Source organism: Mytilus trossulus, chromosome 6, assembly GCF_036588685.1.
Source record: "Mytilus trossulus isolate FHL-02 chromosome 6, PNRI_Mtr1.1.1.hap1, whole genome shotgun sequence".
Taxonomy (NCBI): domain Eukaryota; kingdom Metazoa; phylum Mollusca; class Bivalvia; order Mytilida; family Mytilidae; genus Mytilus; species Mytilus trossulus.
Window position 1 is genome coordinate 37,961,682 of NC_086378.1, and position 25,859 is coordinate 37,987,540.

At 31.5% G+C, this 25,859-nt stretch overlaps 1 protein-coding gene across 1 annotated transcript; it reads left to right on the forward strand.

The window, feature by feature from the left end:
• The first annotated feature begins 4,027 nt into the window (after window positions 1-4,027).
• On the forward strand, window positions 4,028-25,083 carry LOC134721288 (bromodomain-containing protein DDB_G0280777-like). The gene is made up of 4 exons (XM_063584168.1): window positions 4,028-4,136; window positions 4,660-6,119; window positions 12,318-13,883; window positions 23,782-25,083. The coding sequence occupies exons 2-4, from the start codon at window positions 4,662-4,664 to the stop codon at window positions 24,118-24,120; spliced, it is 3,363 nt and encodes a 1,120-aa protein (XP_063440238.1). The 5' UTR covers window positions 4,028-4,136; window positions 4,660-4,661; the 3' UTR covers window positions 24,121-25,083.
• Window positions 25,084-25,859: the final 776 nt, after the last annotated feature.

Genomic DNA, 25,859 nt, shown 5'->3' on the forward strand with positions numbered 1-25,859 from the left:
GAAAATAAAATTAGAAATGAGCCACAAAATGTTTCATCATCTCCTATTCCTGGATTTCTAATACATTGACCTTACTGTTTGTGTTGTACATGTGCATATGTATGTAATCAGTATCTTCCATAGATTTGATTTTTCAAAGTTAAAAGGGTGAAAACTAATTCCTTTTATGTGTATCCATGGCAACATTCTGCATTTATTTACAATACAATATTGCAAAAAGAGGAGTAAACATGTCACATATCCCCCTCAAAATTTGGATTAAACTAGAATTCCAATGCCTTTGAGTGATACCTTTTTAGAAACTGTTTACATAGATCTTCCTAATGATCAAATAAAAAATGGATGTCTCTTTCGCCACATTTTTTCGTAAAATCTAATCACAAAGTTCGTGCGACAAAAAAGTGGGAAAAAACATTACTATAATTGCCGAACCAATGTATGGTATGGGCATGCAAATACAGACTGTCATTCAGAAAACAGCCTATATTACTTGCATTACATTATATTGATGTTCATATAAACCCAATACGAAGGCTATTTTAGTACTCAGCTATCCAAAAATGAATTTTATTTCACACTAGCTCTCATATTTTAAAATCCACAGGGGCCAAAATGCGAAACTACACACCTAACTGTGGAGTGCTACCTAAACGGTTGATACCGTTTGACAAAAGTCTCATGGCTTTATCATGTATACATATGAGGTAAAAGCAAAGGTCAAACTCTAGAACGTCAAATTAAACTATGACCTTTAGATCAATTTCAAGGTCATAAACCAAGGACCTCAAATCAAAAGACCATAGATCTTAATTTTATTTGCTTAATGAGTTATATCACCATACACGTAAAAATAGAGGGGAGAAAACTCCCTTTTACATTCAACGTACCTTTGCAATCAAAATTTACGTGTCACGACATGTCGCAACTAACAATTTAGTAAAAATTGTTTGTTGATATCTTATACAGTTTTTGAAAAAAAAGTGAAAATAAGCCAACTTCTATAATTAGAATATGACCTTGACCTTTGACCTTGACCTAATTTTCATATATTTTTTTACCAAGGACCTCAAAACAAAAGATCCTAGTTCTCTATCACTTATGGTTTACAAGATAGAAATGCATATCACTTATATCAAATGCATTAGGGGGAAAAACTCTCATATGAATTGTTCATATTGCTTCGGTCAAAATTGGACAAATCATGCAAAGGATATAACGAGCAATTTTATAATTGAATTTGTCGTAATCTTTTATGGTTGCGAAGGAGTAGTGGATACAAGGAAAACAGTGTTTGGGGAGATAACTCCTACAAAGAAAAGTATTCGGTTACGCAGGGTAAATATCAAAAGCGCATAAACTGTTTAATATCATTTACCAAATATCTAAGCGTCATATTGCGAAACAAATATTTATCGCAAGAACAAAATTAGGCGAATGAAGAAAAAAAATCAGAAGAAAAACAATAGGTCTTTCCACAGAAAAGTGGAAAGACCTAATTACGCATAAACGCAAAGTTCTAAAATTTGATTAGGTAAAGATACACTAAATTTAAACACATTATCAACTCAAATTGTAATTACTTTTCATTTCATTATAAGGAAAATATTTCAAACTTTTTACATTGTCAAAATTAAAGAAAACAGTTTCTCTTTCTAAAATTTTCCGAGCATAAATCCTAGCAATACTTTGAATGACATTATATGTCATAAAATTTGTTCTAAGATATTTCTTATGACATATCTTATTTTATAAGGATACTTTCGAAAATCAGGCCCCTAATATCTTTGATGAGTGTTTTTTACCCTGGTAGATCGCAGCCTACATTGTCTTACTAAATAAGAAACTTTATAAGTACTTGAATATCTGAAATCCTGAAATTTTTTTTTTTAACAAAGCTTTTGAGTTCTTAAAAGGAATATACATCACCTTCCCATGTACAAGGGGATACAATCGAATTTTATTTTGCAGATTCACTCAGAGTTGGTCTTTAATTAAGTAACTGGTTTATTTGGTCCATTCATACTTCTATGAGATATTGTTCATATATTGTATTTAAGATACGTTGTGATTTCAAAAGTTGTATAGTTTATTTAATGCATTTTATATATGATATCTGTTATGATCAGACAAATATTTCAAGAACAATTTTGTATGTTCTGGGAAGTCATTTTCCATCTAACTTCGGAAATGTAAATGAGGCCAGATTTTCCACAAAATTATCCACAAAGATTTTGTTTCTACTCTATTCCGAATATTCTCGACGTTATTGAGAAAAAGAGCATTCTCTTATCAATTTATCTTAGATGTGGATTCCTAGGAAGGGATATATCATTTATAAGGGTAAATTTTATGAACAAACTTTATAATTTATATGACAAGACGGCAATTGATAACATTCATATTTGATAGCAGGAAAATTGCAAGGATTTTTTCTTATTCACCAGCCGCAATAAATAGGTCGAACTGATTCAATTCATATGTATGCGATATGGAGGACTTTTAATTTTTAAGCGATAGTAAAACACAAAAACTAACTCGGATACACAGTGAATGCTTATTGATAAAAACAGAGCTGTTCAGTGTTTATTCCTACACCAATACACATAAATACAAGCACCAACTTCATAATAGATACATGATGGTTCTATGTTGCTCTCGGTATTCCATCGAAATTTAAAGGGAAGTGGTAAAAGCTTATAAGAACCCCATCACATATTATTGTACCAATGTCTGGTTAAAACCTCGATTGTGGCTAAGGACCTAGTTTAATTACCCTATCATTAGCGTATCAACACTTAGGCTGTGAATTTCGAATCCCACACGTGGCACAGTGCGCTTGACTCCAATCTTATTTGACTAAGATTATCTTACCGAAGGTCGAAGGTTCCCTCTTACCAATCATCATCCAATATAAACTAACCGCCACGAAATAGACCAATAGAGCTGAAAATGCTGTTAAACACGTATTAATCAATCAATCGCTCGTAGTTGTTACCACATATTTTAATGTAAACAATATGCACATGTATATTTACTGGTAACATTCAAGTTATGTCCCTATGAGATTGAACACGGAGAGCACAACTGGGAATCAGTATGTAAACAAAACTAATTTTCTATGCATATTCAAGATCTTCCGAAAAGAGGCCTGGTTTGAGTATTTACAAAGTGCAACCTTTATAGCTGACTATGCGGTATAGGCTTTGCTCATTGTTGAAGGCTGTACGGTGACCTATAGTTGTTAATGTCTGTGTCATTTTGATCTCTTGTGGGCAGTTGTCTCATTGGCAATCATACCACATCTTTTTTTTATATGCACTGTTCCTTGAAGATATTTGAGACTTTCTGTGATAGGTTGTCTAAACTCCAAGTCCAAGTAACTGAGAGCTAGAAATATTTTATCGACATAATTCTATTGTTAAGAAGTATGTAAACATCTTGAAGGTCTAGGGGTTGAGCAGATTGCTCTTTGATAATTTTCATATATCCACTTTCTTCAAACTTTATATTCAACTATAGTTCAATACGTGTCCAAAAAAACAATGTTTGTTGGGCTGATTGTACTGGGATTATCATTTTGATGGTATTAAATTCCAGATATTGATATTACAGTGCTACAGCTTATTTTATTTTTAAATAATTTGTAGATTTAAGCATTCCATACCCATCAACAAATTAAAAAAGCTTTTAGTGTTATTTTTTTTATTATTATTTCTATGGCTCAACCGAGCATAAGCTTAATATTTTTTAGACTATGGATACATTTCTATTGAATTTAATCAATTATTTAATCTACATCGCATTAACCAAACAAAACTTAAATTAAAACTGAAACTTAGTTTACAGTAAAAATTTTGTCAGAGACAAACAATAATCAATATTTTGACGTTGTTGATTTTGTAAATTCCATGGAGAGCACTTTATTGATAATATATAGATAATTTTATATACATGTTTTAATTAACTGTATAAATCCCCTTGTATTGACTGAGTAGGATTTTGTAAAGAGTAACCGTATATGAAAGTGATTTATTGATATTTTTATCTTTCATAAATAACTTGATTGTCATTAATTTAATTCAATTTTGACTCTATAGCCATCAGAGACATTTATTTTGACAACATTCGATCATACAGTAAGTAATGTAATTTTTATTTAGATCTATGTTTGCTTGCTTTTTTAAATAAAATTAAGAAAGAAAATTATGCGTAAAACAATCAACAAAACGAATATAAAGTTTTAAAATTATTTATTTGTACATCGAATACGCTGTTTGCCTTTTTAAAAACTTTCAATATTTGCTGATAGTTTTTATCCCCAAAATTTGCTTTTTAATATGCATTGTTCGAACAAATACTGTATAAATTTAGGAATCTGGCAAATGAACTCCTTCTAAGATTATATTTCCTTGTTTTTAGTAAGTTTTTATTTTTCTATCTTTATTTCATCGACCCTGCTCACTAAAACAAATATTTCTCTTTAATGATACGAAAATATTTCTAGCTGACAACCATTTCATGGATATTTGAACGTTTTACAGTATGAAAAACAAATGTTGAGTATATGTCAGTCCACGAACAACCTTTTCATTATCCTATCCAAGTAACAAAGTATTGTAGCACTTGTCGTTTTCTATGTTGATATTTTTATAATTTAAGATATGCAAAAGAAAACACTAGCCGACCGTATTATAAGAATAAGACAAGACAATCCATCAAGTATATCTACTCCAGCTTCGAATTCAACGTCAAGTTCAGATGTACGAAATCTTAATTCGGCTTCAACCAAAGGAACTAGTACTGTGTCATCGTTAGAAGATGTTATTAATTACAGAATGAAAAAGAGAAAAAAAGAAACAAAACAAAATTCACAGATCAATTACGATACAGAAACGGTACCAAGTACCACTTCTTATAAAGAAAATTTTACACCGACCACAGAAGCTACAATAGAAAGCGATTCACAAAGCCTTATAACTATACGCAAAAGAAAACAGACCATGAGAACTTTTTCTACCCAATATAGTCCTAGAAGTCGTATTGTATATGGGGATTCTAATAGTGCAGAAAACAGACGAAGGCCATCATCTCTAACCAAACCTTTGGCAGATGTTATAAAAGAATTAGGATCAAAGAAAAGCGTATGCGATATTTCAAATTCAAGTAGATCACGAGAAAATACAATAAATAAAGAAGAACTGAGACGTAACGACAATGTTTCCATTGAGGATAATTATCCTGGATGCAATCAAGTACAAAGAGAAACAAATGAAGGAAATTCTTCAAAGCAGAACACTGCACCAGGCTCTAGTAATTCAAAAGATGACGAAACAGTTAAACACATAACAAAAGTTACAATAACACCTAAAAAGACTCGGAATCTTCTTTCAATTGTTGAGGGATCACAACATGACGAACTAGTTAATGAGGATACAGAAATCACAAGTAGTACAAGTCAGGAAGACGAAATTTTGAATGTAAATATTGAAATACCTGTAAACAACGACGAAAAGCCTATTGTTTTACCTGTCATTGATGAAGATATGGAACATACGTCGACTATGCATAACTCAAGCGAGGAAAATAATAATCCCGATGAAGCGAACGATATTCCACATTTTAATAAAAACGAAATTACTATGTCTGATAACAAAGTAGAAAATGGTAGTAGTAAAAGAGAAGAAGATGTCAGAAAAAGTGACATTATTGAGGAAGACAAGTCAATCGGAGAAAAACTACGAGTAGAAACAGAGAGAGAATTTGATGAAAATCAAGAAGAAAAACAACAATTGTGTTCGGATAATATAGGAGAAGTAAAAAGCAAGCAAGGTAATATCTCAAAAACAGAAACTGGAGGGAAAGACAAACAAGTGCAAGGCAAACCTAAGTCTGAATTATCTGGATTAAAAAAAGGATCAGAGAAGACAGGGTATGATCATAAAAGCCAGAAAATTCCGACGAAAGAAGAAAACCTTAAAGATACATCTAAACACAGCAGGTCTAACTTAAAAATGAAGAAACCAGAGAAGAATAGTTCACACAAGAGAACCGAGATTTCTAAAACAGATAACCATGACAGACGCACCAGTGTAGTTTCAAAAAGAGGATCTGTGTCAAAGGTATTTTTAATAACTATATTTTTTCATAGTAACATATCTATAAACAAAATGCACAAATACACATTGTATAATTACTTCATACTTATACTCCCACAGACACGATGACCTTAGATATATTTGGCTATTCTATTTACGTCCACCATGGTTATATAGCCACACACGTATTAAAATACTTACAGATCCCTGGGTGTTCCATGTTTAGATTTAGGCTGTCTGAATGAAGGTACAACCAGAAAAACGCCTCAGTCGCAACAAATGTATAAAGTGTAAAATACACATCCGGCTTTACAATTTTTGGATTTGAGCGTTTCTGGTGGAGATAATTATAATGTGTACTTTTCATTTCTTGTACTGAGTCGATATCCACAATTGTATGATCATATCAGTTATCATTGCTTTATGTTAATGTATTAATAAGAAGGAAAAAGGTACCAAGGGAACATTTAATACTTATAACAAAAAATTATACTTACTTTTTTTTTTTAAACGACGAGGTCATGGCAAAAAAACCAACATGCGATAAGACGAGTAAGAACACTAGACACTAAAAAGAAAGATTGAGAAACATAAACTCGTCCTACTCCATATACGGTACCCATCATGTTGTTCTTAAAGTACATTTTCTGTGATACGTCTCATTCGGTAATATCGCAATCGAGAAAAGACAGGATTGTTGGTCCGACAATGGGAACATATCAGTTGTCATCTATGATCATCTATGACACATAAGGCTAAACCAACTCGTAATAGCGCACGTAAAACCGTACCATAATGATAACTCGTGCCCCCGGTGCAGTAACATTGGTACTATTAATCGTATTCACTCTCTATTAATGTAGTTATCACATCCAAATTTATATTCATTACAAGACAATATTACTCAACTCCTGGTCACTTAAATTTTCTTTTAATTTTGCTTTTCATTTTAAAAATTTTAATGAAAATGCTAAGTGAAAATTTTCATATAGAGCAAAAATTCATTTTGTATTTTGTTAAATTTAAGCAAACTGGTCTAAACCGGTTATAATGTATATTTTATTTACATTATTATATAATATTAAGTACAATTTGTCTGATGCACTTTTATTGATTCCATCCAAGTAAAATTTAGTTGGTTACTAAATTTTCAATATTAATTGTTTCATCTTTGAAAAGACAAAATTGAACAAACCATTTAAAATTTAGAGATAATCAATTAAAGCATAGCTTTTATTTCCGCTCCTATTTTCCGATTGATGTTTAGAACAATGATGCTTACAATGAATCTAAAATGATTTTATTACTTCAAAATGGGGCTCAAAATCAGAAACATGCATATGTTAGATGACTTAACTTTCCATATTAAAACTTTTAGTTATGTTTCTTTTTTTGGCAAAAAGAAAATTAAATTCATTGCTTTTTTAAATCTCACAAATCGCCTTACAAAAACTCCATTTAAATGGCAGCAGCCTTGATATTTTGTTACTTTGAGAAACACATGAATCAGTTTAATCATAGCAAAAATACTGCTTTGTTTGTGTGAATCAAAATTATTTATCAGCAATTGAATGTTCGGCTCTCCCTTGACACCATTTGCGAGTATGATCTTGCGGAAACGAAGATAGTCCGTCGGAAGAAGTCGATAAATGGCAGACCCGTGTTCAGAGAGAGCACGTAAAATACACCCTTGTAGATTTAAAAAAAAAGAGCAAGGCAGAACTCGGACCCGCAAAGTGGAAAGGAAATACTTTAAGTTGTAAAAAGTGTTTCCCAAATCACTACATATAAATATGTATAAATTAAAGCATCTCATATATTATTTTCCAATGCATAAACATTAGACAGGTTCATTTGTCACAAAACCCTATCCAGTATTTGTCACAAAACCCTATCCAGTATTTGTCACAAAACCCTATCCAGTATTTGTCACAAAACCCTATCCAGTATTTGTCACAAAACCCTATCCAGTATTTGTCACAAAACCCTATCCAATATCGTTTTAAATCCGACAGTATTTAAAAACCACGCGCAATCATCAATCTATACTATTAAACGAGAAGACCTTATTTTGGGTGTAGCTTCTCTTCTTTCCACAATTATTTGATCAACACGCCTCTGTGTCCTATAGGTACAGTGCGTAGTGCCATTTGTCATCCATTCATATGATTATTCAGATTGAGTTATTTTCAGAGAAAAACGAGAAAAATGGCATCCGGATATTGACCCGTCATTGGACGAAATTTTAAGTCAGATTAGACTTCCGGTTTGCGTTTTTCTGTATACTTTGAACATACATATATTCAGAATTCTATCTGCTATCATTTTCAAGTTTACTATCCATCGCAGTCACAGAGTTTATTAAATAAAGAGGGTCTGTATACTATATCAATGACCACTATGGATCGATTAGTAAACTTAGAATTGAAAGTAAATACACTATATTTATAAAGTAACGAATGTTCATAATATACAGATAAGCGCTAAAAATATTCATGTGAACTTTTGCTACCTTTTCTGAAATTCTCCAGTCATTAAATCTTTTACAAAATTCATTGATTACAAAAAAGATGTGGTATGATTGCCATGTTGAGACAACTCTCCACAAGAGACCAATATGACACAGATATTAACAATTATAGGTTACCGTTTGACATTCAACAACGAGCAAAGCCCATACCGCATACTCATCTTTAAAAGACCCCGAACTGACAATTTAAAACAATTCAAACCAGAAAACTAGCGGCCTTATTTATGTACAACAAAATGAACGAAAAACAAATATGTAACACATAAACAAACAAAAAACCACTGAATTACAGGGTCCTTACTTGAATGTTCATAACATACTCAATGTATGTTCATATTGAAATTGATAGAAATACAAAAAATTGGAAAATTGGAAATAAAGGAGGAGGGATAAAAAAAAAAAAAGCATTTTCCTGTCCCCAATAACCTATGACTTATGATACTTTTGCTGAAATTCTCCAGTCATTCAATATTTTACAAAATTCTTCCAACAACACTTCACATACTTTAAACTACGCTCTGAATGCCCGCGATTTCGCGGGTGTGTTCTAGTGTTTATATAAAAAAAAAACTCAGTAAAAAATAATCAATATTTTGATTTTTCTACTGAATTCAGATGTATTTAAATTAACTAAATGATGTAAATGCAGATTTCGTAAGGGCAGATTTTGTAAGCTTTATAACATTACATACAAGGTAAGCAGGTTATTGTAACGTTTGTATATATCATTAACCATGAAGTGTGTTTATACAATACTCACAAAAATATCACATGACTATGACGGTTGTTTAGATTTCTTTGAAAAAAATATCAACAATATCCAGGTTTTTTTTAGGGGTATGCAAATGACCGAAACACATACTGACGCGTACACGCTTCTAATTTAGATTGCAATTTCATAAACAGATACACGAAGCTGTCTAAAAAAGTTACTTCTGATTCTAATTACAACTCGTATCTGACATTAATTGTTGTTTGCATATGCACAGTACCTTGCATTCTCTTTTCAAAAGTCGCTGTTTTCAATAGGTTAATTGATGAATTTATTGGCACAGAGGTAACATTTACATACACATCCAATAGATTAAAAAGATATGACAATAACCCTGCAATACAAGTCTGTAATGATGAAACCAGCTATCTATAATGATATTTATAAATGATTAACCAAACGTTAAGGTGTGAATCAGGCGGTGAAGCTCAACTGCATCCTTTAGTAATACATCCCCTCTGTTATAATCGAATCAATGAAAATGAAGTGAAATGAATGACAAGAGACAAATAAAATGCAAATATAAGTTTAAAAGTTTAAGAATATTCAAACCACAAATTAACCACTATTCATATATATTTATGTATCTTATTAACATTACTTTTTAATGACACAACGGAGACTCTGTCGTATAAAATATTCTCTCAGGCTCTATCTGTCAACCTCCGGAAACGACCTTTTGTCTGAAAATACTGCATTAGATAATAAAAATGAGGAAATGGGGAATGTGTCAAAGCGACAACAACCCGACCATAGAGCATACAACAGGCGAAGACCACCAATGGGTCTTTAATGTAGCGAGAAACTCCAGCACCCGCAGGCGTCCTTCTGCTGGCCCCTAAAAAAATATGCATACTTGGACAGTGGTAATGGACGTCATACTAAACTCCTTAATGATGTATTGTTCTGAATTTTCAGTTCCTGTTCAAATTAAAATTGTTTGAAACAAAAATTGATTTACTAGTGTTACGGTCATCGATTGAGTTATTTTTACAACTTAGTTTAAACAATATTTTATTTCAAGAAGTGCACAAAATATAATTATACAATATGAAATACAGGGATTCAGAAACAAGAAAAACTTATATAAATCCGTCTCCCTTTTACAACTTGGACGAGTTATACTGAGGGACCTTTAATCACGCATAAACAATACTAAGCTTTAATTTGTTACGCCAAACGCGACGAAGCGTAAATGTTCTAACGTTCAATGTTGATTTTTCTTAAACTTACAAATATTTAAAGTATACTTGTGTTTATTTGCATTTTTGATTTATCGAGCCCGGTTATTTATTTAAACATCTTTGATAAACATATAGAATTGAAAATGAAAATACGTACTTTTGACAGATATGACAGTTGACGTACTTATCTACTAAACAAACATAACGTCATTTTCTATTGTTTAGTCGTACTAGTTTGATATGGCTGTTAAAAACTTACGAAAAGAAGGCAGGGATCAAAATATTTGAAAACGAAAGACGCGTTTAACTGTACTTGATTTCTCTCCTTTTGATACTAGTTATTTCCCGCTTATTTTCGTATATGATAAATGTCAAATAACTACAACTGTGGTCTTCTAAAAAAAATAAAAGTATCAGGTTATCGGTATTCAAATCTGAAAAAAACAATTACTTTCATGCATTGTCTTTCGATTTATAAAATATACATTAAATGCATTAAATATGTTCTGAAGTTAAGAAACAAAACGTACCTGTCCTTAGCAGTCCAGGTGCTTAAAATTTACGGCAATTTTAATTCTTCATATTTAGGGAAAATGGGGGGGGGTTGTGATATTTAATCCTAGATCTTTGGAATCTAAGTTTAAAATGCTTTTCGTGTAATAGTTAACATTTTGTGTTGAATTGAGTATTTTCAATGGTTCAAGTATAATTTTGATTTGACATTCTATAGTCCGTAACTAAAAACAATGACTGGGGCGTCTGTTTAACTTTTAACCACTCTTTTGTAAGTCCAAACGAGGGGCGAAAGATAACAGAATGAAAGTCAAACTCATTGATCGAAAATCAGCTGTCAACGTCATGGCTAAAAAATACAAAAAGACAAATAGACACATAATAGTACACAAGAAACAACATAGAAACCTAAACGATTCCAACATAGTTATCACAAGCAATATACACATGTGGTCAATGTCCAATGACAATCGCGTTTACCTCAGCCAACAAATAACTTTAGTCCTCCATTGAATGTCGTACTCTGGACACCATTATTTATATACACACAAAAAACTGACAGTGAATCGATAAGAAATTTGTAAGAAAAGTACACAGAAAGTGAAGTTACAATTGACAACGAGTAGGCGTTGTATGCTTTAAAAACAGCTTGTTTGTATTGTTCATGATAGAACTACTTATAAGCTATATTATGTCATGGTTTTTATACTGTTTTCGTGCAATAATGGAGCAGTGTAATGTTACATGTATCAATAACCATTTGACCGAAACTTGTCCATTATTGAATTAGTTAAAGCAGTATATGGTTTTAAGTGTTTTTTAAATAGATCCCTATTCAGAAATATTGATGTCATGTTTGCCATGCAATTTTACAGATATGGATTAATTCAAGTTTATAAATTTAAAAGGAGACAAAAAAAATCGCCATTGATGTAGTTGCTGTTTTCATAAATAGATACCAATTTTTTTAGTATAGTCAATAATATATATTTTTTTGGAAGTTATATACTGCAGCCATCAAGGGTAATGTTGATCATTTTGTATAATTCAGACTGCATCTTATTAATTTGTATGTAAAGGGTTTTTGGATAAAATGTTTCTATATTTAAGATAGGGTAAGACCTTTTACATGGTAATCGAGGTTTAAGTATTGTAGAAATCCTTATAACTCATGTTTTTTTTTATCATTCATTGGTTGAAATTGGCAATAATTATTTTCACAGATGAGTTTGAAACAAGGTCCTGCAAATGGTTTACAAGAAGCCAAAGATCAAGAAAAGGATAAAAAGAAAAAAAACGAAGATTTTGAACTTTTAATGCAGACTTATATTAAAAACGTGCAAGAAGAGCAATTATTCAGTGAACAAGTCATTGGAGCTATTTCTAAATGGAAAGAATCTACTGAACTTGAGGAAAGTAGAAAGTCTTATTCAGAAGCAATGAAACCAACAAAAGAAACTTCTGCTGATTTGGATTTTGTTCAAAGCAAAAACTCCATGTCAACAGGAACAAGGTCGAATCGAAAACATAAAAAACATGAATCGAATGTTGAACTACCAGACGGTGTTATAAATCAATGTCAAGACGATAATTCCAAAAATAACATTCCAGAAAAGAATGATCGCAAGGAGTCCGAAAACTTCGCACAATCTTCGGCAACAAAACACAACAAAATAGATTCCTTTGAAAGACAAATCAGCGTCACTCAAGAAAGCAATAACGATGATAAGGGATTAACAAATAACAGCAAGACTCGGAGAGAAAACTCAGCCGATGTTGGTGATGTAAAAGATGATAGACACTTTTGTAATCCAACTCAAAATTTATTAAAAGAAAATCTTTCAGAAGCCAATGCTGAAGAAAAAAGTCAAATGACGGTTAAGGTCGCACGTGAAAGCGAAAATAATCATATCGAAGAGCAATCAACTGCTAAACAAGATACCAAAGATCGTCAGATCGGTTGTAATACCAATGAAGATGATACGAATAATAATGATGATATAGGAGGAGATAACAATGACACAAATTTGATTCATACAGATGGTGATCTTAACATCCAACAACCAGTTTTTAATGACGACACCGAAGAGTCTGATAGTATGCATAATGGTAAAGACTCTTGTACCGTAAAGAAAGAGACATTAAATAGTTCCAAAATTTCGACAGAATTTGTATTAGAAAGCGAAACAGAAAATACTCGAAAAAATTCGAATGAAAACATGGACGAACATATCGTTAAAGATAATACCGATATTTCTAAAACAGACATCAATTCATTAACAACTAATGAAATGAATAAGCATAATTCAGAAGGAACGAATCAACAGTCGTCAAATCATTTGAACGAGACAAAAACTGTAAATTCTAAATGCATAAGTATGAGTGATGAAAACGATTTCGATACTACTTCAGAAAATAATAGCACAGCCAACCAGACGGGGCAACAGGAAAATGTGAGAATTACAGACAAAAGAAACTATATCAGTCTCGGAGAGGGCGAAGACATCATAGCATCAAATGGCATATATCCGTTAGAACGTTGCACTCCAGGGCCAACATTTGAAACAAAAGTCACTGCCAACAAAGCTTTCAAAAATATGAATGACCAACAAATATCATCAAACGTAAAACCTTGGGATAAAGATGAACAAGATCTCCCTCCTCTTTCAAAACTACAACGTCAATTCACTAGACTTCACCACGTACCTTGTGAAAATCATGTGCATGATAAAAAAGAATCAGCTGACTACAAATTTGGGGATGGTACTCTCTTTTTTGAAGAGAATAAGGTAAATTTTGTTATTTACATTAAACTGTTTTGCAGAAATAATTAATATAACGTAAATTATTTTCATGTTTGCATAAACGTTGAGTGCATTTAGTTTCGAAAGTTCCTCTTCAAGGAATCCATAAAGTAGAACAGTAAAGTGATACAATATTGGCATGATATGAATCAAATCTTACACTAAAATCTATCAAAGCTATTTAAAAGTCAAGGTAATTGTTTATGAGATGCAGGAGATACCCTAGGAATATTCAAATTCATTATTCGGAGACAAACTTACTACCCCATGTCAAAACAAAACATAAGTAAAAAAATAATTGTTCGAGAAACCCGTGTCGTACGGCTGTTTGTTTACTCCAGGTATCACCGTTTCTTGGTCAAAGTTTTTTCTTTGCTTATTTATTAAAATGATTTTTTGGTTCATGCGGCTATGTGATTTGTTTTAAATTAACGGTTACCCTTCTCTCTTATTTACTAAATATGAACAAATATTTCCTCTAGAAAAGCACATTCATTTGCAAGTGTATCAACTTTCTTTGTTAAAGTAAAAAGATTTTAGTCAAGTTATTCTAAACTAAAGGATGTATATGAAGTATCGATATTAGCTGAATAGTATATAGCTTGCTTTTAAAGCTCTGGTTGTCAATCATGGATAAGAACATTTCTTGTTTTCCATTCTTATTAACAAATTTAAGGGGCACTAGCTACGAGATAAATAAAAAATCAAAAGTATGATGTTTTTGGTTTAATAAAAATTGCAAGTGACATAGTGAAGTAACAAGTAGATTTTAGCAGCAAATTGTGGTTCAATTTGTTAAATTAAGCTGAGAAACATTGATGATGAATGATTAACTTGCAAGTGAATAATTAGACCTCATTAAATCCGCATTCATGTGAACTTCAATTTAACGCCTTAGCAAAAACTGATAACGCATGCACTGTGCGTATTCGAATATTTAAAGAAAAATAATTTCAATATCTAAAATGATTTAAACAAGATAAACCATTTGATTGACTGAGTCGATCAACAAAAATATATTCTTGTACATGTCAAAACGATGATTAACATATATGTTTAATCTATAATAAAAAAATAAAAATGACCTAGAAAAATTCAAATGCACGATTTCGCAACCTATTTATGTCTATATTCAAGTTTATATCACTGAAATGACCATCACAGGTCTTCGGAGATCAACTCTATAGTTAATTAGATGGCGTCAAGACTTAAATTTACACGAGCCGAAGCTACATATTATCGAGCACATGTCCTGTAAATTGTTGGTTTAAGACTTTTCATAATTTTGATGACTATTTTACATGGTTAAAAATCAAATATGATAATTTGAGTCATATCGGTGAACACAAATTGACAGCTTGTGCCCCTTAATTATATACACATATTACTATAAAAATACGGATATCAGAGACGTGGGCAGTTATATCTCTGTCGTATCTTGCTATCATCGTATAATTTTGTTGTTTAATTTAGATATATTTAATAAACAATTTTATTTGAAATACTTTTCTGTACAAAGTTCAATTAGGTTCAAAGAATACATCTAAAATTGATTTATTTTTAAAAAAAAATTATTTTGAACATAACGTTACTTTTCATATACTCTAATAAACATAGAGATTCGCAATGTACATTAGTTATTCAGTTAATAATTAAAGACGTGACAATTATGTTTTTGTTAAGCAAAAGGTTTTCCTTATCTGAAATTAAAAAGTTTATTTATAAAGTTAAATCTAAACTTCTTCTGTGTAATAATCTAAGTTGGGATTTACATATGTATCCCAATAAAAACGAAGGAGATAAGAAATTTGTTTGTATCAGAGGTAAGTATTTACATGATTAGTAATCCAGTCTCAGTAAATCTCTAAAAGAAAAATATATGTTTACAATTGAATGACTGTAAGGAACGTTCATATCTTCATGAAAAACAAAGAAAACAGGTAAGATCTCATATAATTTTGATTTTTAAGTTTAACAATTACGGTTTTCTTTAACCACACATGCAGCTACTTTTGCATAGGTACTATTTCTATACTAAAAATGTGTAGTACTGGAAATTGACTTTTAATATTCAGTACTTTTTTGTTACTTTAAAAGTATTGTAATATTTATGTACCTGTATTTTACAGTACTTAATTTGTACTTTTTGTAATTTAAGTACTACAGATTTTTGGTTACTACCGTTACATTTTCAGCATTTTGAAAGTTTTTCTATTTTAAACCTCTTAAAATTATGATTTTCAAACATGGAATATTGTATTATTTCTTTACCAAAATATTTAGAACAAATCAAGTACTGTAATCTACAAGTACCTAAATATTATAATAATTTTAAAGTGAAGAAATAGTACTAAACATTAAAAGTAAATTTCCAGTACTACATATTTTTAGTACAGAAATAGTACCTATGCAAAAGTAGTTGTGTATACTTATTTGATAGGTGTTATTCGGTTGATATATCAAAGTGTAATTAAGTGTCATACAAGTGGAGATAACTCGAAGTTATTTATTAAGAATAGGATTAAATTGTCAGAAAAATCTAGTATTGGAATGGAATTGATTCCAATACTAGCATCGAGTCCACTTGTAAAATTATATTCAATTTAACAAAAATCTGATTTCCATATTTCCGTACACCATGCGTTGCGTTTGGTATATTATAGAAGTTTGGTCATCCACGACTTCTCCTATCCAGTAGAAAACCAATGGTATTCGTAATGCTATCATAGCTGTATAAATACGCTGTCATGTCTGGGTTGAAACGCAGATCCGACCTGCGAAACAACTCTTTCATGGTATCTGTAAGTTGTGAGGTTCAATGGAAAGCTGTTAGTTTATGTACCTATACAACATACCATCGTTGTAAGAGCAGTCCAAATGTTCCTCCCTGACTCCATCCCGACCGATTTACACGGGCTTTTATTGTTATTGCTTATCATCCTTAAGGTTTGTGTACCCTTCTGTAGCCATTTTTGTTCGAATTTTTCAAACTTCAATTGTATCAAAACTACAGATAAAATGAATAATAGAGATAGGCAATTTTGTACATATTCCAAGGGGAAACTTGATGCAAAGCATTATTTTTTACTGTTTCATTGCACTCTATAGAAAAAGAGGACTTTGTGGCAAATAAATCAAGATTTTTATAGAAAATCCACAGCCTTTAAAACAGAGATTTTTGTTATAAGATTTGAAACATAAATTACTCACTTGATTTTCTATGATGTGCTAGTGTTTATTTTTTACAAAAAGTTCTAAGCAACCTGTAAATACCAAAACACCTCGTGCTGAGTCAATTAAGTCGAGCGCACTCTAAAAGGTGTACTTGATTTTGGCCATATTTATATTTGTTTTAATCAATAACTACATTTATTAACTTGTTTTAAGGAAATCAATGTTAGCACTGCATGCAATAATCCTATATCTATCAGTCATCAAACTGCCAAATATGAGAGTACAAGGATAAAGGCTGTGGATTTTCTATAAAAATCTTGATTTATTTGCCACAAAGTCCTCTTTTTCTATTGAATGCAATGGAATAGTAAAAAATAATGCTAAGCATCAAGTTTCCCCTTGGAATATGTACAAAATGGCAAATCTATATTATTCATTATATCGGTAGTTTTGATACAATTGAAGTTTGAAAACTTCGTACAAAAATGGCTACAGAAAGTGGGAAAGCCAGTGACATTGAAGAGCTTCTTCCGGTGGTCACGAGGGAAAGGGGAGATAATCTAAAAATTTCGAGATGGCGCTGTAACCAGCGTGTAAGAAAAACATAGCCTGTGCTTCAGACAATAAATATATCAAAACAACTAAACATCCATCAGTATTTGAGGTTAATTTTTCATTAGAATAGATTTTGTCACACGACTGCCAAAATGGGTATTAAAATAAGTGCTGCGTTACTGAAATGTGATAAATCAAAAGACGTCCTCCGTTGATTTCAAAAAAACCGCGGGTAATCCCCCTGTTTACTAGGAACTGACACAAATGCATCCTAAAGCTTTTCATTGGTCGAGATATAAATAAATGTGACCCAGAAACATATGGGCACATGACTATGTATAGGATTCCCCGTCACTCTGAGTAGTGTTTACATAAAAAATACTTCAACCGGAGGTCAAAATTCAACATTTTTCAAACGTTTTTGGAGTTATTTCGTCGCAAAACTAAGCACATTATGTCATATTTTACAGCTTTTAACCACGAAATTGATTGAGACAATGAAGGATGATGATGTTACCAGGATTTTATATAATTTTACTTAAAATTATGATGGGTGGAAGGCTTTACACCGTCATTTGTTGATGTTTTTCATGTTGCTCAAACTCCTCGTATTGCATTTTCTGTAGTTATTTAATTATGCTGCAGTGTGTAACAGATGTGTGTAGTACATTGAAACTGGTTTAATCTATGAACGAATTTGTCCAAATGACTTCAGTTCAATGTCTGAAAGTACCCCCCCCCCCCCTTTTTTCCCCAACTTTTCAAAAAGTTCAGTAAGGGAGTTATTGTCAGGATAAAAAGCCTACGCAAGTGCAAAGTGTAAGCACTCAGTTAATCTTTGTTTTAAGCCAATTTTTTAGGGTAATGGTTACAGTCATTCTTTGATTTATTAAAAGTTAATCTGAAATCAGCTTGTCAAATTTAAAAAGTACCAATAAACAGATATTAATCGGATGCATGAATAATGTTCACTTGATTTTTAGTCTTTGTTCTTGTTGTTTATATAAAAAATACTATGCAAGTTGGAAGTTCACACTCACACATGTTTATAAATGTCTCTCCTGTCCTTAATATCATGCATATCAAGTAACCTAGTGTACACTAACCATTCATGTTTGAGTGTGTCTGGACTCTGGGCCCTGGGGCATGTTTAAATCTTGAGAACCTGAGATTAACATTCAATAGGAATGCTCAATGCCTAGTAAATCCAATTCTTAATACATGTTAAAGATATATGACCATTTAAAGCATTAACAAAATGACAAAGGTCTACTTTGTAAATGGCATATGAATGTCTCACTCTGATTTTAGTGATCCTGTTTTCTTGCATTGATATTTTAATGCTTGACCCACATTTTTATTTTACACCAATTTACAAGAAAACAAAGCATTGACACAAGATCTATAGTTTAATCAGAATCATACCAATCCTATATCTGTGTGCTGATTTCTGCAATATAATAATTGTTCACAAATTTTACTCCATTCTAAAAGCACACAATTGCAATAATTTGCAAAATTATGTGATTACATAAACGCACCAAGACATCTCATTCCTAATACTACACTAGGAGCAGGATCTACTTACTCTTCCAGAACACCTGATATCAATTGTATGTTGTTGGTTCAAGTTGCTCAGTTTTCTTTTTTCTAATTTGAATATTACTTTAGACTTTTCATAAAAAAAAGTATGAAGAAAAGAGACTACTGAAAATGATTTATTTAGATGCAGGGGATACCATACTTCAGAAAACAGTGAAAAGTCAAGTCATGATAGGCCATTTGAGAGACCTCAATGATACCTCACTATGTCAAGAAGAAGTGACAATTCTAAAACCTTTCTGTTTCAGTCCTTCACACCTAATAAATCATTTAAGACCATCAAGTTGACTTTTTATATCTCTGAAAATTTTATGTCTCAAATTCTACGGTTCATACATGTACAAATGTATATGCCTGATATCAGTGACGGATCCAGAACTTTTTCTAGGGGGCAGCTGACTGACTTAAGAGAGGCCCGCTCCAGTGATTCCCTATTTAATCAATAACTAAAGCCCTATGAATATGCTAGCTTTGCATCTATGAATCTCAGGGTTTTATTGTATTGCAACAGCATTGTTGTCTCATGTACATTTACCCCACGTTATCAATATAAAATGGTTGAGTGTTTCACATTGTATATTTAAAAATATAAAAATATTTAGAAATAAAAGTTTATTTAATGATAAATAAATACAGTCAAAAAAATAGTGTTAAAATGAAACAAATGTACAAAATCTTTTAAATAATTTAAGAGTATTGTTAAAAAGTCCAAGTTAAAGTAAAATCAAGTCAAATAGTCCTCTGTCCCATACATGTAAATCCTCAAAATAGAAATCCTGCTCTTCTTATTCCTATTGTTATCTGAAAATATATAAATTATGCAGATGATATTATCAAATGAAAATAATTTCCAACTTTTCTAGTTGTTATATGAAATTATAATATATTTTGATTGTCTACTAATTTCTATGAGGTCTTCTATGTAGTCCAAGAATGAGAACTTCAGAAGGTTCACATTTATATGGAATTGAATGTTTTTTATTTGAATTTCACTAATGGAAAACTAAACAGATGTGAATAATTGCCAATGAGACAACTATCCCAAAATACTCATTTGAAGTGGATATATTGGCATTTTTTTGGCTTCATGAAAGCCTTTAAACATGAGAAAATTCCATAATGAATAAACTATGATTGTTTTCAGATGTTTGTTATCATTTCATTTAAATTGAAATCATTCTTATTTTAAATCTTAAATAAGCAAACAGAGGTTCATATGATTCAACAAAAATAAAAAAATTATTTTAGACTTTTGATGTAAATAATTAATTCATTTTTAATGACTTTATAATTAAATTATCTTCCATGTATCTGTTATTTAAAAGGTAACTTTTCATTCAATCATTCATATCTTTAATTCTTTATACCAGTAATTGATATTAAGTGTATCTACCACCAATAAAACCGGGCCACAACACCTAGCCAATACTGAATGTGGCAATAAAATTCAACAATAAATCACATAATTTGTTGGGTTTTTTTAATGGAAGGAGGGGCGGAATTTATACTGTCCTACTGGTTAATATTTCATATACCTGAAATCTTTAAAAGATATTTTACATAGATTTAGGAAGATGTGGTGTGAGTGCCAATGAGACAACTCTCCATCCAAATAACAATTTATAAAAGGGCCTTGGCTAACACCTAACAGCTAAAAAGGGCCCTAAATTACTAATGAAAAACCATTCAAACAGGAAATGCCTGTATGCACTTCAGCAAAAATAAAAGTGCTGCTGTTCAGATAAACAATCGTCTGAATGGGGTGTTCTCCTTATCTTTATAATTTACTCTTTACGTTCATTTGTCTCTATTTTTTTTTTTACTTTTTGTCCATCATTTCTCTTTTCTCAATATATAGATTAGCACATCAATAGTTCAAATAATTGTGACATCTGGCTAGGATATTTTATCATTTTTTTCTGGGATGCGTAGGGAGGCGTTCCAGACAAAAAATAAAATAGCCTTGTCAGACGTCATAATTAATTGGACTAGCATGTCATTTGCTCTATTCCTTATTACATAGTAAATTTTCTCTATTCTTTGTTCCTTTAGTCATAGTTCTCAATTCTTTATACTTTAACCATAATTCCATGTGGCGGATCCAGGGATAGGGTTCTGGGATTGGAATATCCCCTTTTTATGGACAATCAATGCATTTGAATGGGGACATTTAGTTGGAACCCCCCCTTTATCTTGGGTAGGGTACCCCCTTTTCAAAACAGCTGTATCTACCCCTGGTTCCCTATTTTGTGAATCCTCACCCTGAACAATATAGATATGATGGATAGAGGTTTAGGATTAAATTAAACTATAATTTTATGTAGTTGTTATGTTTTTTCCTATCATTTTATAAGGTCTTTTCACTTTTCCGTGGAAAGACCTATTGGATTTCTTCTTCTGATTATTTTTTTTTCTTCCGCCTAATTTTTTTCCTTCGCTGTTTGTTTCGCAAGATGTCGCTTAGATTTTTGGAATATGGTATCGAACAGTTTATACGCTTTTGAAACCAACTCTGCTTAACCGAATACTTTCCCATATAAGAGTTATCTCCCCAAACACTGTTTTTCTTGTTATCTCTAAGGCTTCGTAACCGTATTAGTAACCGACAAAATTATTTTTCCAAATTACTCGTTATATCCTCAGGATGTTCCGTTATATTTTGACCGAAGCCGTACAGAGATTCTATATGAGAGTTTTCCCCCCTTTTATGTTTGATATAAGAATATGCATTTTTAACTGGTAAACCATAAGTGATAGAGGCCTAGGGTCTTTTGATTTAAGATCCTTGGTCCAAAAAAATGAAAATTAGGTCAAGGTCAAAGGTCAAGGTCAAATTCTAAATTTTGATTTTGGCTTATTTTCACTCTTTTTCATTAACTTTATAAGATTTCGACAAATAATTTTTACTAAATTGTAAGTTGGGACATGTCGTAACTTATAAATTTTCATTGGGAGGGTGAGTAGACAAGAAAGGGGAGTTTTTGCCCCTCTTATATTCAGAATTATGCGTAATGTGATATTACTCATCGACCATACATAATACAGACCTAGGGTCTTTTGATTTGGGATCCTTGGTTTATGACCTTGAAATTGAGGTCAAGGTTATAGGTTAATTGGACGTTCTAGATTTTGACCTATGCTTGAAATTTATATTTATACATCATTAAGCCATAGGAACTGACATTTTCAACTGAATCTTAATATTTTCATATAATAATAGATCCTTATTGGTGGAAAGACCTTCAATTGTTCTTTGAACAATTGGTTTTTAATTTTGTTTGTTTTTGTTTTTTGTCATACAGACACACTTTTGGGGTTCAAAAATAATAATATAAAATCATTTAATTAACCTTTTTACTATTCGAGTCAACCAAACAAATTAGTACAAATGCTTTACACAAACGTAATAATTTAATTAAAATTTAAATGCTAACATTGACATGTCAAAATTCAAGTTTTAATCAAAATTGAAGTCTCGGGCTGAGAAAGGGGGGTTTATTTCGTGTGGTCTGTGGGAATTTAATGGATTTCAGTATCGTACAGAGGCAAACATATAGCCATAACCCGATCTGATCAATAAACTATGTTATGGATAATGTTCATATCTTTCTACTAACCATTAAACGTAATAATTCTAGGATTTCGTGAACTCAGAAACCTGGATTTGTTGAAAAATGGCGTCGATTTATGTGCTTCCTTTTCACGGAGTGATGAGTATTTATGCAAATATTTAGGGACTCCTATCATCATAGATACTATTTTTGGTTATTTTATATTTAAATAGCCAATAGGATGCAAATGTGTCAGTTATTTTCAGAAGGGGAAAACACCCGCCATATTTTTATCTTCCAAGATAACAATGTCACTTGCCATTTTCAGATGTTCGTTACTTGTAAAATAAAATCTCTTAAGAAGAAAAAATAGCATGGTCACCTGTAAAACTTACCTATATAACTAATTGATGATGAAAAGACACAAGTTTAAATTGTCTTTAATAATAAATTTCTCGAAAAATCACACGTACACGATATAAACAAGTTACCGAGATGGCGCGATACTGTCGCCCTCTATGCAAAAATCGCGATTGTCGCCCTTGATTTTGTGGCCGTTACGTCATATGGAAGGAGGCGCAGAATCGATCTGTGGCTTTCCCAATGAGAAGGGTACATAAACCTTAATATGCATGAAACATTTTCTACCGCTCGTTTAGCAAACACCATTGATCAATACACTGTTTATAGAAATATACTATACAACGCGTTTGATAGTAGAATACCAGCATACTTAGTATATCAAAAAGTGAAAGTCCGATAAAATTATTGCAATATCAATTAGGTCGGATACCTTGTTGAGCAAAGGGACAAGGTTTAAACAAAATATGTTCAAACAGGTTTTACAAGATAATTTGCAGATAAAATCTATAAATAATCTGATTAGTTTATGAATGTGATAAACATCCAATGTATTTAATAAAAATAAAATATAAATGTTTGCAAACTAAGACCATTTAGTTGTGCGTGCTATCTTAATTATAATTTGTCATTTTTTACAGAAACTTCTGCATACATCTCGGGTGGATAAGATAATAATGGATCTGTATTTCGCCCAAAATGCTGACTATTCAGTGCATAAAGACAGACTTACATATCAGTATTTCAATACAAATGTTGGGTTTGCAAGATCATCTACAAAACTGGACGCTTCCAAAGAATTTATCTTCGGTAGACAGAACACAACGATTGACTGTAAATTTGCTGAAACCTTAAAGAGGATTGATTTGAATAAAACAAGGGAAAATTCCTTTTTCCTCCCATCTCCTAGAAATCAGTGTAGAAAAGTAAAAGCTTACGCAAATCTTCAGAAGAAACTTTCATATGTTTTGAAACAATAATATCATCGGTTACGTGTCAAAGTATTTATAACAATGAAATATGAATTATGAAATGATATGTTTAATTTACAGTTCAAGCGAGTGTAAGATTACATATCTGTGAAATTGAATGTGTATGTATGCATCAATGCAGTTTTGATACTCTCAATAGTTTAAATTTTCGATAATTCTAATTATTCCTTTCATTTACATGTTGATATTAAAAACAAGTTTGATGTTTTTCTTTAGGAATACAGCACAATTACGGCGCGTAAATCTTCTGCATACATCTCGGGTGGATAACATAATAATGGATCTGTATTTCGCCCAAAAAAGCTGACTATTCAGTGGTGCATAAAGACAGACTTACATATCAGTATTTCAATACAAATGTTGGGTTTGCAAGATCATCTACAAAACTGGACGCTTCCAAAGAATTTATCTTCGGTAGACAGAACACTACGATTGACTGTAAATTTGCTGAAACCTTAAAGAGGATTGATTTGAATAAAACAAGGGAAAATTCCTTTTTCCTCCCATCTCCTAGAAATCAGTGTAGAAAAGTAAAAGCTTACGCAAATCTTCAGAAGAAACTTTCATATGTTTTGAAACAATAATATTATTGGTTACGTGTCAAAGTATTTAAAACAATGAAATATGAAATTGATATGTTTAATTTCCAGTTCAAGCCAGTATAAGATTACATATCTGTGAAATTGAATGTTTATGAATGCATCAATGCAGTTTTGATACTCTCAATAGTTTAAATTTTCGATAGTTCTAATTATTTCTTTAATTTGCATGTTCATATTAAAACCAGATTGATGTTTTTTCTTTAGAAATACAGCACAATTACGGCGCGTCAAACTTTTGCATATATCTCGTATGAATTAAATAATTATAGATCTGTATTTCGCCAAAAGATGTTGACTATTCGGTGCATAAAAACAGACTTACATATCAGTATTTTAATACAAATCGTGGGTTTGCAAGATCATCTACAAAACTGGAGAACTTATACTTTTGAATTTGTAGACCATTTTTTTGGCCGGTTTGTCTCCAAGTAAACGATCGTCCATAGTATTATATAATAATAATAAGTTATTGTATGTAATGAACATTATAACTCTATATAGTAATTGCCTAAATAAGCGTACCTTAACTTATTAAACCAAAAATAAAGATATGTAGCCGATTTTTTCCCGTCTACATTTTCTTTGCAGGCAGAAATAGTTGTGTATTCAATGCGTCTTGAATTAATGACAACTCAGACTACGATGTACTTGCCCCGCTAAAACACTCTTACTAATATTACAACTTTCATCACTTTGTAAGACTCTCATCACTAAAAAAACTCAAACTTATATGGAAGAAATCTTACTAAAAAATCACAACTTTTTACATGATACATCAGTGCATCAAAACAGTTTGAGATATACGAACTCAAGCTGTGTATCACTAAACATTTTAAGTGGTATTTTTTGCTAGTACATATAGAAAGGAGAGGCAAACACATTCATAGGATCATTCAAACTCATAAGTCGAATTTAAAATGACCACGCCCTGGCTAAAAAAAAAGAAACGTATATACAACAGTACACTAAACCCAACAAAGAAAACTAAAGACTTAGCAACACGATCCCCACCAAAAGTCTTAAGCGATCAAAGAAATATGTTGAGTTCGAATAAAAGATTTCTAATAAGCAAGGTGGGTTACATCGATAGTGTATGATTTAACGAACATATATATAGTTTTTCTG